Genomic DNA, 14,031 nt, shown 5'->3' with positions numbered 1-14,031 from the left:
GCATAATTTTGCTTTATGGTGGATTATGTCCCCCTTATTATTTCTTGGCAGTATGCAGTAACTTCCTGGAGTTCAATTATCACTTACAGGTCGCCTGACATGTTAATTAGTGAGCTTTAAAGGTGCTTAGGTGGATTTGCTCACCTTCAGACAGATCCAGGCTAGCTGTTTCCCCCTGTTTCCACTCTTTATGTCTAGCTAGGTTAAAACATCTCACAGAGAGAAGACATACAGCAGCAGAAGCCTGGAAAGGGTTAAATGACTGACTAGGGTTGATGTATACACAGCGAGGGGAGCTGGTGGTGTGATACGCCTAGTAAAAGAGTAGCAGAAAGAAAAAACATGACATGTCCTGGAAACGTGTCGTGTCCTGAATTATGCAGAAAACCTCACCTATTCTCTGAGAGATACACACAATTGTGCCAGAGCTGAGACGATGCAATTCCATGCAGAGAATACAAATAGAGAAAACAGAAAAGAATAGGATTAGAGGCTAATAATCATAATCAAATCTCTACATCTAATGAGGAGGAGACATACTGTAAAATGGCATTAGGAGAGAAAACATCAGTAAGTAATGAAATGATGATAAAATCACATGCTCCTTAATCTTGACAAAACTTACACTCTGTCAGGAAAAATGACGCTATATCTTCAGTCTCAAGCTGAATCATATATAATATCTGGATCTTGAGTGAACTGGGCTACTTGTCCCTTTCTAATTAGCATTTTGCATGACGCAGGCCGCTTTGCGGCTTCGTTGGATGCCCGTCACTACATAAGGAACACTGAGCACAATGCTTTTTTAATCTTCATTTTTGCTTTTGTTCTTTGTCGAGATGCACTGTTTCACATGGTGGAGAGCTGTAGGGTCGGGGGAAGAAGGTTGTCACACAGATGCAGGCAGATTTGGATGCTGATTATCTTTCACCAAGGCTAATTAGAGGCATTTTAAAAGAAAGTCCATGTTTCCAAACACTAGCTTTCTGTGGCGGTAACTGTGATCCCAGATATACTGGATATGCCATTGTTTTCTGCAATAAGGGTGGAAAAAAGGATTATTTCGTGAACCAACAGGCTGGAAACACACTTTGTTCCTATGCTAGAATCCAATCTAGTTGTACTGTTTCCCTTCTTATTTAGCATTAAACTTCCTTCCTTTCCATCCCTATGCAACATATGCTCACCAATTTGTGTCCCATCTTATTTGTTCTGCTTCAGACATGACTGAATCAGGAATAGTGTTGGCAAATGAAATGAGGGAACAGTGCAATGAATGAGCTGGTGTAGACTGGAGCCAGTGTGTGGGGGATAATTTGGTGTGCATGGTGAGCCCACCAGGAGGTCAGTGGCAGTCCAGCTATCACAGCAGTCACCCAGCTAATCAGGAGACAGAGCACAGACACATCAGTTTTTCTTTTTTTGCTTGTTTTTCTTTTTTGTCCTTTTATGCTCCGGGCCAGGCCACCCTCAACCTCACCGTACATACACACACAAAGCAAATTCATGTGTGCTGATAAAACCCCAGGGTACGTAGATCAGGGCCACTAACAAAGTCATCCTTTAGGAGGGTCAGCACAGATAGAATTCACTGGTTTATGACTGGCATGTTGCCATAATGCACCAGGAAATGACCTGAAAGGGATCCAGCACTAATAGAGCCTGTATTTTCTCCCCCTGCCTGATCGTGGTCCTGTCGCTCTTATTTTCTTTTCATGGGTCTCTCATCTCTGATTTCTTGTGCACTTTTCCTTCATTTATTAGTTTTTTATTCTATTTTTTTTTTTTGCTCCACATCTCTCCTTCTCCTTTTCCCTACCTTTCGTGATATTGGCTGTGAAGAATGACTCGCAGCGTGGCCTTAACAGAGTGATAGATTCTTCTTAATGACTGTGGGCCCGCCACAATGTTATTACCATAAACCATCCAGATACAGCTGATGCATGAGTGCACATGTGCATAAAAAGATATAACTCCACCACATGGAGGCAGGTTGTTGCTTGCTATTGTAGCTCCAATTAGATGCCAATGCCAATTACATGTGATTCAGCTCCTGGCTGCTGTGTTGTGAAGGCCAGCTGACCCCTCAAACCTCTACAATCAGCACAGTGCATATTTGGGTTGACACCGTGACATTCAGCAGCACGGATGGCCTCTCATCACTTACACTTTTATTATGGCTTTTATTTGTGGAGCTGTTAATGTTTAGTTGTGTTTCACATTGAGTCATGAGTAATGCTTTTTTCTTTCTGTAGCGCTCAGAGTGAGGCCAGAGATTTAATGTGCAGTTTCGGTTTGGTAATTGAAACTGCCTAATGCATTTTTTGTTTTATGTGTGCCTGCCTGTTTGTGTTTGTGTGTGTGTGCTGCAGGTGTGCGGAAGACTCTCCTCAGGCCAGACAGCTGTTGTCGCTGACACTGGACCGGGCAAGCCACACTCTACTCCTCGCCTTCCCCTCCTGTGTGGTCAGAGTACCAGTGGCACGATGCCAGCTCTACTCTCGATGCATGAAGTAAGTCGCCACCAAATACTGTGTAACCAGGAACATAAAAGTGCAGCAGGGCAGCATAAGAAGAAGCCCGGTAACCATTCAGGAAGCATCTTGCCTTCACAAGTCTCCTTGAGGAAGACACAGTGAAGCCCTGCCAGTTCCAGACTTGCTGTTCTGAAGCTTACCTGAATATTCTTGCAATAATAACACAGTACTACAAGCTAATAACAACTGTCACTGTGCCCTAGAGCAAGGTGTTAATCTGTTAACTGCTGTAAACTACTGAAATTATTACTTATACTTATAAAAGTTGTAACATTGTTAAATTTACCAAATGATGATGATGATGATGATAATAATAATAATAATAATAATAATAATAATATAATAATAATAATAATAATAATAATAAATCTCTTGAGAATAGTAAACATGTACCAAAGCCACATAATAGTTTAATAATTTTACTGTATCAGCAGTTTTAATGTAAGGTATAATCAATACTTAATGTGTTAATGTGATTTTATTCCATTTATCAACAAATTTATCATTTTTTTGAAAGAAAATTTCTATTTGCTCACTTCATCAGGCAGTTATTAGATAATAAGAAGCCACAAAGAAGAAGTTGCTCAGTTGATTATTCCGACAGTTTTATAGTGTGAATGTTGTTCATGTGTTTAACTTTAAAGAGCAGATTTTGAAAAAGTAGCTTGAGTCTACTAATCCTATTTAATTAAACATAAAAATGCATATATTCAAAGTAATGATATTTCACCTACATAAACCCACACCAACACCATAATACAGACTCGTTCTCGCTGGCTTTCACACTTGCCGAGCCTTGGTGCTTGTGGCTGTGGCCCATTAGGGTCCACTGACACACTAACACATACTTGCACACATACCAGCACATCAGGCGTGCAGCGTGTTCACTGAACCAGGTGAGTCATACGAGACTGTGCTCCAGAGCACATTAAGGAATGCTCACATGCTTTCTGAAGCATTTTAAGTGTGAGCGTTTATGTGTTTAGGTGTGGGTATGAGAGCAAATGCTCTGTATGCGAGTATGTTCAAGATTTCTTAGTGACACTTCAGCAGCTTAAGGTCTGAATTTTTAACCTCTGAGGAGTGTTGGTGAGAACGATTGATTTAGTTTTGTTAGAGCTGAGATACTGATCCTTCCTGACTGGCTTTCAGCCTACATAGTCAAAAAAATCTTCAATAATTTAACGTCTTACAGTAAATGGTCTGCTTTCCGGTGCATACAGAGCATATGTTTGCAAATTGACCTTTTAACCTCATTTAACTCCACATACAGTCCCATCATTAAAAACTCAAGTTTTGCAGTCAACCCCTGGGCAAGCCCACAGTACATCATTAAAGGACCATATCAGAGGTTTTGTGTACTGTATTACTGGTCAGCAATGACTAATCCCTTGTGGGTCACTTTACTTTCCTGTCAACCCTTTTTCCAAATATGCCACAGACTTTTAGATTGATGTCCTACCTTCCAGGCATACAGTGCTTTCTACTCATGGCACTAGTTGAGATTGGTAATCCCTCACAATGAACATCTCATTGCCTTTGTATTTTTGTAAGAATTTCATTATCATTGTGTGGTAACATAGCTTTGAGCAGTGAGCATTTAAAAAACTCCTTGTTGCTACAGTCAAGGACGTTCTGATATCTGATATTTAAGAGACTGAGTACAAATATGGAATAAAAGATGGTGAAAAGTATTTACTAATTTACTAATTTATGAACAATGTCTCCAGAAAATCAAACTCAGAGCACAAGTCTTAAGCGCTATGGATGGTTAATGAAAATTTGGTGAGTTCTTGCATGTAAAAGGTTGTTCCTGTACAACTCACTCTGAAATCGCTGAATGTCTCAATCTCTTAGAACTTGTCTGAGTTAAAAAATCTTAGATCAGACTCCACTAGATTTTCCAAAACTTTCAACTGCACTGCACTGCAGGTTTGTAACTCATGAGCTGTCTAGTTTGGTCAAACTGCTTTTTTCAAAGTCAAGAACTTTGACAAGGAAGTAGATGACAAAATACTCACTGAGATGAATGACATTATCAAGCACGATTCAAGTCTCCACAAGTTGGAAATGCAAGAAAATGAGTGGCCGCCTCTGAGTTAGGAAATTAGTCTAAAAATGTATGACATACTTTGGAAAATGATAAGGAATTACTGATGTTTGTGGTTTGTTGTTGATAGTTGGTTTAAAATATGCAAAACCACCAGAATGGTCCTTTCAATTACAGTCAAGACCAAGCAAAGCAGAATACACAACCTCGAGTTCAAGCGATCAAGTGTATTTTGTGTCTCTACAGGAATTGTATTTCCTCCAGGGATCCTTACTGTGGCTGGACCAGAGGAAGCACCTGCTCTTTCCTCAGACCTGGGACCAGGTATGTCACCTCTCTGTTTGTACAGACATCACCATGACACACACACTCTTTGCTCCGTTTCAAACATTACACAGTAGCTGCCCTATGTCATCATACTGGCACTCTGTCTGGTTTATTCTTCTGTTCGTTTTTAAGTCCATCTTTAGTTTTAGGTGTAGTTTTACCATCTTTCTCTGCTCTTTCTCTTTGAAACAGCAGTTTTTTTTTATCGTGTTTTGTTTTGTTTTATTTCTACCGTTATCATTCCTCTCAAGGTTATTTTTCTGACAGCACACCCGTAGAGACGCCCCATAAATTATTTATCTGGTGTGAAAGTCCTTCGTTCTGTCTGAGACTATTTGAGCCTCTGAGTAACATCTGCACCCTCTAAGTAGCCTGTCACACAGTCTGCTCTGTGTACCCTTATTGATTCAACAGCTGTTAAATAATGCTATATTCTTTCACTTTTCTTGTTATTAAGTAGTGGCCATATAGTTGTGTGACTGGGTGCAGAGTTTTGTATTTGTTTCTCTGTTGTGTAACACTGTCTGTGTTATGCACATGTACCCAGACCGGGGTTTGTCTGGGTGTGTGCACGAATGTGTCCATTTGCCTGGATGTCTGGATGTGTGCAAACGTGACAGTGTGCATGTGTGCGTGCATGTGTGTGTGTGTGTGTGTGTGTGTGTGTGTGTGTGTGTGTGTGTGTGTGTGTGTGTGTGTGTGTGTGTGTGTGTGTGTGTGTGTGTGTGTGAAATCAAATCTCTCTTTAGTCAGGCTGCTTACTGAATTAGGCCTTCCAAACACAGGTGTAGTGCCAGCAGAACAAACAACATGGGCCTTAACAACCACCTCAGGCTGCCTACTTATACTATTAAAGGCCTCTGTGTTGGTCTTGATTTGATTTACCAAGGGCGGTCAACTCAACAATCGATTTTGCATTGAGTTACTGTGGATTTCCTCTTTGTGGAATAATGCAGCCTCTCTTTGCAAACTGACGCCAGAGGAGAACTTGGCAATTGATGTTATATAACATCAGATTGCGATGCGGGCAGTTTCTGTGGAAGTGAAGTTTTTTAATGAAAGTAGTTGTTGTGGTTGTTTTGCTGAGGGGACACATTGTTTTATGTTTGTTTTGACTGTTGTATGTATTCGTGTTTCTAATGATCCAATGTTCATTTGTTCACTGTTATGGTACTGCTAAATAAGGTGATAAGAAAAAAGTTCTCACCTACGTTCTGCCAGTGAGAATATGGTGACAAAACAACTGTTTATTCATTACATTTAACTAAATATTTCAACTATTAATTTGTTACTTTCAGTTAACTTTTTCTCTACTCGCATGCTCACTATTCACACTCTCTTACTGTTATTGCAAAGTGTTGCGTTCTGGTGCTATAGCCATCTCAATATATGGAGATTTTTTTTAATCAAACCAGAATTTCTGTTTTGTTTAATTAGGTTAGCTGCTCCATAATCTTTGCACGTACCACCTGGCTGCAGATGTATCCCCTGGGATACAAGTACTCCTGGCTGGACATCTGTAAACACTGTCCACAGCACTCAACTTCCATAAACATATTGTCTTTATCACTTTCTGCTTTATATGAAGCCTTTAAATGTAAAGCCAATGTACCTGGGAGAATGTGCTGGAAATTTAAAAACACTGTAACACAAAGCTAATGTATTCAAAGTAAATGACCCACAGTCCGTGAGAGGCAGCCAACTAAACACAAAACATTGTCTTTATTAAGATGACAAAAACTGTAGGTTGGACTCATTTGTCACTGTGTTTTCTAGGCATGAAATGCACAAATATGGGCTGCGCTGCTGCCTGAGCCTTTAGCTAATTGCAGAATACTGATTTCCTGGTCTCTTGTCCCAGTGAGCTCAATTCAGCATCCCCAGGCAGTTCGTGCTCTGGTTCCTCAAAGGTTGTTTCTGGGCCAAATGTTGCCATGAAAACTTTAAATGGTTATTTACTTCTTTGTAGCAATTTTCCATTTTCATCCAGAGTTTCTTCAGTGGTTTTGACTGATTCATTACCACAAAAGATCAAGACAAAGAAACATAAGCCTGTATGTCTTTGATTTGTTATATACACCCACCAGGAAATTTAAAGATCCTATCTTGCAAATAAGATTCACAACATGCCGGCTTCAATGTAGGTTTGTAACTTCACATAAGATCCCATATATCTTAATATCCCTTAAATTCTTACATAGACTTGCATCAGGCCAAATGTTCACTGATAAAACAGATCCTTACTAATGCTAATTTCAAATGATACAATTTTAGCCCTGATTTTCCACTCTCCGTTTTAGTATGTAAGTGTGTCAGTTTTTGGTCCCAGTCCCAGATCCGAGGCAAATCGGGTGTTCGCTCAGCGCTGGCAAATCAGCACTCGATCACTATTTGTGAACCGTTCAAAGACACGATCTGAGAGACTCAATGACGCATTGCAGACAACCAAAATATATCCAGCAGGTTACATATCACGACCTGTCAGGGAGTCCAAATTCAATGGTGTCAAAAGTGTTGCGACCCGGTTGTGACTGGCAATGAGTCCGGCGACAAGCTACAGCCAATGAGAGCACAAGACACAGGGTGAGGGGAAACCCAGGGGAGGAGTTTTACAATATCAACAAGTATGGCTCCAAGAAAATCCATTCTCTCACTCACATTCTTTTCCTTTTCGCTGCAAATCAGTGCACCAACAACTTGGATCGCTCGTTTCTTGTGGACATCCATTTTGGAAGAAAAAAGTCCGTTCTCGTGCATGGTATCGCATCATTTCCCATGTCACTTCTCGTGTGTTTTTTCATGACAAAACGTATATTGGAGACCAGACAGACTGGCTGGGGATTCCTCCTGGTGATAGATCTTGTAATTTGTGACCCCCTGTCGTTGAACAGTCATGTAGTGTGCAAACCACAACGATTTCAAGATTCCCAATTGCAAGACAACAAGTTGTGTAGCGTGAACAGTACAGCAGTCTGACGAATTTGAAAGTCATGTAGTGTGTACATGGCATAAGACCACTATGAACTGTTTGGTTACAAGTGTGAGTCATGTCTCATTGGTTGATTCTAACAATTTATCCCCAAGAGATCACAACAATTTATAGATCATGCATTAGTGTCAAAGGGATTTTTTGTTAAATATGTCCATTTATTGAAAGAATAGTTTGACATTTAGCTAAACACACTTATTTGCTTTTTTGCCAAGAGTTAAATAAGACTAACCTAGAGCGCAAGTAATTGTTTTTATACTTCAGTGCTTTCAGAGATTAAACAAATTAGACGAAATATCTTAATTAGTGAGCTTTACGGGTATTTTCTTACCTTCTGACAGAGCCAGGCTCGCTGTTTCCCCCAGTCTACAGTCGTTATGCTAAACTAACCTAACCAGCTTCTACCTGTAGCTTCAAATTTACAGTACAGACATGAGAGTATTATTGATCTCATCTAACTCTCAGCAAGAAAGTAAATATTTGTAAATATGTTTCCCAAAATGTCAAACTATACCTTTCACACATTTTTTGGTGTCTAGCTTGATGTTATGGTGGAAAGTAGTATTTCATGTAAATTGCTCTATCACATCTTTCATAGTTTTGTGTTATTGCAAAAGCTAAAACAACCATGACTCATATGTTTTACTTAAATCACTTTAATTACCAGTATTTCCACTGCATGGCCTTCATAGTTAATGTACTCTCTACTAAATGAAGCCTACAGGCATATACCTTTGTGTGCACACACAAACACACAAATTCCTATATATACTTACTCCATTGCAACTGATCTGTTTTCCCCGATACCCTGAAAGCAGTTATGTTTCTCTTTGTAAGCACATGGTCTGTGTGCTGTTCCCATTTCCTCTCTGCTTCCTCTCTTCATCATATATTATTGTCCTTTGAGTATTCCATACTCCCCTGTTGCCCAAATAGGAAATGAATTTTGAAACACAGGTGTAGAGTTGTAGAAATAAGATATGTCGTCATGTCTTTAAATTAATAGCAAATGAGTAAAGTTTGAGGTTTTGTTTTTGTTTAACATTTAATTTATATGACAAATTACTTTTTCATAAGGGTATAATAGTTTTTTCATGAGGTTAGGTATGAGGTATGATGATCTTATGATATTTTTTGAGAACCTCCCTACCTTAAGTAGTATATTAATGACTGTAAAAGATTTTTTAAAACTACTCTGACTCCCTATTACATGAAGACATTAGGTTTTTATTTACACCACAAATATCATATGTGAAGAGAGGCATGCTGACCTACAAATATTTGCAATTTAATGCATTAATTAGCTTCATAAATGACCCAGCAGGCACAAGTGTTTATCTTTAAATTATAATGATGGTGATTGCAATACATTAGACAGCTCAAGGGCCTGTTCTGTTGTGATTCTTTCGCTGTTTTCTTTTCTCACTGTCTCACAATAAAAACAAAGATTCACCAATCTAGGTGTCAAAGGAGCTTGCAGAGATATACACTTCCTTGTAACTCTGCTGTAACACTGAGATAGTTTTCTTCTATCAGAGTGTATCTGTGCTGTGTGTCAGAGGCCGAGTAGCTGTGCCTCTGTGTCCTCTGATTAATGACTGTGTCTCTTCTCCTCTGCAGACTGCCATTCGAGCAAGATGTTGAACAGGGAAACGTGGCCCACTTGGGTGACTGTGACGGTAAGAGGAGTGATTCTCAGTCTGTGCGTGTTTGTGTGTGTGTTTGCCCACAAGTGTTGAAGCTAATCGCTCTCTTGTAGTTGCCCGGATCCTTACGTAACTTGTGTATCTTCGGGGTAAACAACAATATAGTGGAAGAGAGGAAGAGCCCACTAGTTTCAGTTTATACAGAGGAAACCCACAAATAAACACAGAGAAAATTCTTAGTCCACCTCAGTGCTCTGTAGTATCTCACTTCTCCCAAGAGTAACTACCAGGATCCAAAACACAGATGCTCTGCCAGTTTCATTTTGCCTCCGAACTGGCAAGAAAATCCCTTTGTGTGTTTTAACTAACTTCATTCTCGCTGTTTACTCTGTCTTTACTATGCTATCTTTTCTTTGGCCTGGTAGGTTTTGTTGCATATATATGGTGGTTAATTATATTCATCTCCAGCTTGAATTCCCCTTGATGTTTCCTTTTTTCTCTCTCCATATCATTATGAAAATAGAAGTGGTACACAGCAAAGCGAAATCTCTATTCTAGATACACAGAGGTTTTGGATACTCCCATGACGCCCCCTCGCTTTGATCTGAGCACTAATTCCAATGCGTGCAAATTAATCCTCTGCTTCAGAAAGTTCCCCGAGTTCATGTGCCGTGCTCCCCGAGAAAAGAACGGATATATATTGCATAATCGGAACACGCATACAACGCTAATCCTGTTTCAGATGGGTGCTCCGTTTGATGCTGCTCTCTTGCTTCAGGTCCTCTGACCGCCAAACCACAGGGGGATGGCCTCTGTAACTGATGTCTGATGCTCACTCTGTGCATGGTGAAGTTAAGCTAGTTATTTGTCTTCATTAAGCACACGTGTAGCTCCTTACAGAACATGTGGGGACCTTATTTAAGCTTTTGGTCCCTTTTCCTACACAGAAAGCCATTTTATTCCAAGAGGTCTGTTTCATTTGAAACAAGCCATGTTGTTCATCTATCCTGGTTTTGACTCCTACAAGTTAGTTTTTGTAAAATATCATAAACTACATGAAAAATGTGAGCTATTTCTTCTCCACGAGGGAACTCAACTTCAGCAAATACATACTGTTGTGCAGGAAGCTTGTAATTAAAAGTGCAACTTCTATGATCATTACTCTGCTTCTGTACTACACCAGTGGGTGAAAGATGAACATAATTACTCATGCTCAGTGCTAACGGACTGTCTTCCAGGCTCCAGTCTTGGATCCTCTGCTGTGCTTGTTATGTCTTGACCTCTGGTGCATGGTCCTGGGGTCAGAGAAAGTAATGACACTCATACTGAAGGTGTAGTTACACCAGCTTTCTAATCTCTGCACACTGTAGTTTATCACAGCACTTTCTTCTGAATGGGTCGTAAAATATCTATCATCCAGTACTCCAGCGATTTAATATTTCACTTCCATAAAGTTAGGGGGCCTGCGAGAGAGTGATTTTAAAAAATGGTCAAATCAAAGCAGCAGAACTGACTTTTAGTCCCTAGTGAATGAGAGTAGCTAGTCACCAAGCATACTCTATAATCTATCAGACAGCTAGACATACTGCTACTAATACTTGGACAAATTAAATTTTCTTCTCCCAAAGCACCATCCTGACCCATTTCTATGTGAAGAGGCAGTATACCACATCTTATGTGAGAACAAACAGTAATAGTGTGAAAACACTATTTCTTTTTTTGTCTAGTAGTAGTTGGCCTAACTAAAACATACAGTATCAATCTGCTACAGCTAGTATGAGCCAAGCTCCAAATACAGTTGATCCTACACTTCCCATAATGCATCTTGATGTCTTTCTTTAGACTCGACAAAGCTCCTTCCAGAGCAACAGAAGACATAATAAATTTGCTCCGCAGGCTTTGTAATACTTCCCATGATTAATAAATTGACTTGACAGTTTAAGTTAGTGGAATGTTTCTTTAAACTGGCCACAAATATGAAGCAGAATATTCATTTTCAGATTTGTACACATCATATAACTCAGTTACACTGAGGTTTAATTGTGCCCTGGTATCTGTTCCTCTTGGACCAGTGTCAGAGAGAGATGTACTGTCCTGAGCTCTGGCCCCGCCCTTTGAGGAATTTCATAGCTGTGAGGCATGTTTGCTCCTGCATCTGATCCCGTCATGAAATATGCCCAAACTGAACTCTGTTGACAGAGGTGAGCTCTGTTGTTGCTAGATGAACAAGAGCTGCTGGGCTGGCATGGCTGGAATATGAGCTCGCATCTATCTGAAGGCTATCACCAGCACTTTATCTAAGATATTGTGATGAACTTGGTGTCGCGGCCTATCTTTTCATCATATCCCTTTTTTCCTGTGACACTTTCATTGTCTCTGATATGAATGCTTTCCTCAGTGTTTCCTGTTCCTAGTTTATGCTGAGTCCATCTTTCTTTGTCTTCCTGTAAGACAAAGATTCTTTTAGCCTGCTGCAAACGCAATATTCAGTCATAGGAAGACAGAGAGGCACAGCTTCAATGGGCTTGTTATGACAAACTGTCACTGACACCATTAAGACTTTGAAAACTCCCTGCACACCCTCTCTATATGTGTCTCGGCATCTTTCTCTGTGCTCCTCTTCACATGCCTTATTCTTCACGTAAAGAGGACACACAATGTACATTTGTGTACTTACAAGCACAAATGAATGCTCATACACACCAACACAAACTCCTCAGGGACTTGGAGTGGTGAAATAGACAGAGGGCTTTTGGTTTCTGAATATTTCATACCTCTATATTGGACTCATTCCACCTGTCTGTATCTTGACCCAGCAGAGGGGAGGTGAGATATGGTCTGGCCTATCTATCTCTCTTTGGGGAAATTCAGCAATCTCATTTTCACTCTCCCTTTGCTTACTCGTTTCCTCAAAGAGGAGTCTGTTTCTGCAGCTGCGTGTCTAACTAAATTTTCCCTCTCTGTCCTCCAGTCATGATCAAATTCACACATCCTCAACAGTCAATTATCAGAATAAACTGTTTTCTTATTGCAATATTTTTTATCAAGATCCTTGTTAGATAGGAGGTAACAGGTAAGGTTAAAGCGTCACCTAAATCAGTGTGTCCCAACCTTGGGGTCCGGGTGACTCTAGTGGATCACAAGATGAATCTGCGGTTATAAAATGGTTAATATGACAGGAAAGAAGAAAAAAACATTGTTCTACTAAATACAGTTATATTCAGTTTTTGCTGACTTTTCTCTAATCTTTGCCTTTGCCTGGGACCAGATAGTTTTACCTCTTCGGGTAGCTAATGAGACAATCTGAGAAATTTACAGGAGAAAATTCCTCTTTGGTAGCAATCTGTGACAAGGTTGCAAATAGACATATTTTTTCTTCACTTTATCGGCTCACAAATCAAAAAAAGTTGGGAATCAGTGTCCTAAAATTTCACCTAAATTACAAAATACACATTTTCTCACCTACTTCTAGCTGTATGTAGCCAAACATTTTCCAAAAGAATCGGGGCATTGTTTCTGGCAAGTTGTGTTGACAGTTGTCTTACAATGAAATGTTCACTATGTTTTAACATTTCTTTTGCACTTTGTCACCTTTTAGATATCAAATAAATTAAACCCTTTTTTGCATCTGAGCCTTTTTTTTTTCGTTGTGCAGGCATTCATCTCTAAGATGTTTTTCAATGCTGTAAGTGCCAGAAACAAAATTTCACCTCAGTTGTGTTGGTGGTGGCAGAAATCTCAGAGATAGAAATCTAAAAACCTTGTCAAATTAAACCTAAAGGTTGATACTGCCAGAGAACTGGAAGTGAGAAAATACTGTATGTTTTTTGTAATTTGACTGAATCAGCCCCTTGAGCTTAAGCTGGTTATATTCAGCTTGTTAAGGGGGAATTTTGCCGGTTTTGTCTTTGCAGTTTGTCTGAAAAGTCTGAAAATAAGTAATTTATTGTGCCAAAGTTTTTTCTCCTCTGCTGCTTCTCTCCCTCATGCTTCATCTCTCTCCAGTCCCAGCCAGTGCTATACTAAATTCAGAGCACCCTTGTCGTCAGACCTCAAAGGGAGATGGATGGATGGCCTTACTTAGAGCCCAGCTAACTGCCTCCCCTTTCTTTTTAGCCAGAGAGAAGCAGTTGCCTGAAGGAGAATCGATTTTCATCTCTCCTCTGGCTGATGGCAGTCGAATAGATATCAAGGGTGATTCTGCAAGGAGAGAGGAATAGGGCTGAGAGGAGCAAGAAAAGGAAGGGGGGCTTGGGTGAATCAGAACAAGGAGTAGAGAGCAGAGCAAAAAGAATGAGTAAGGGATTGAGAGATCATAGGAAGAAGGCAAACTTTGAGGATGGAAAGGGTGAAACAGTTCGGGGGATCAGAAGTGTGGAGTCAGGGCGAATAAGAAAAGGAGCATAGTGACTGGAAGAGAAGACAGAAAAAGTGAGGTCGCAGGAGGAGAGAAAGGCAAGGTGGCAAAGGGTAATCACACAG

At 40.0% G+C, this 14,031-nt stretch overlaps 1 protein-coding gene across 2 annotated transcripts in view; it reads left to right on the top strand.

Moving 5' to 3' along the window:
- Positions 1 to 14,031, top strand: part of sema6bb (sema domain, transmembrane domain (TM), and cytoplasmic domain, (semaphorin) 6Bb) — a 122,527-nt gene that overhangs the window by 89,039 nt on the left and 19,457 nt on the right. For both annotated transcript variants that reach the window (XM_040128777.1, XM_040128776.1), the window contains exons 14-16: positions 2,373 to 2,513; positions 4,834 to 4,911; positions 9,524 to 9,582. In XM_040128777.1, coding sequence (XP_039984711.1) covers positions 2,373 to 2,513; positions 4,834 to 4,911; positions 9,524 to 9,582 — 278 coding nt within the window. The remainder of the gene's footprint in view (positions 1 to 2,372; positions 2,514 to 4,833; positions 4,912 to 9,523; positions 9,583 to 14,031) is intronic.

The sequence above is a fragment of the Xiphias gladius genome, chromosome 6, assembly GCF_016859285.1.
Source record: "Xiphias gladius isolate SHS-SW01 ecotype Sanya breed wild chromosome 6, ASM1685928v1, whole genome shotgun sequence".
NCBI lineage: Eukaryota > Metazoa > Chordata > Actinopteri > Istiophoriformes > Xiphiidae > Xiphias > Xiphias gladius.
The sequence above is the reverse complement of the archived record's forward strand: the minus strand, read 5'-3'. Positions and strand labels throughout refer to the sequence as shown.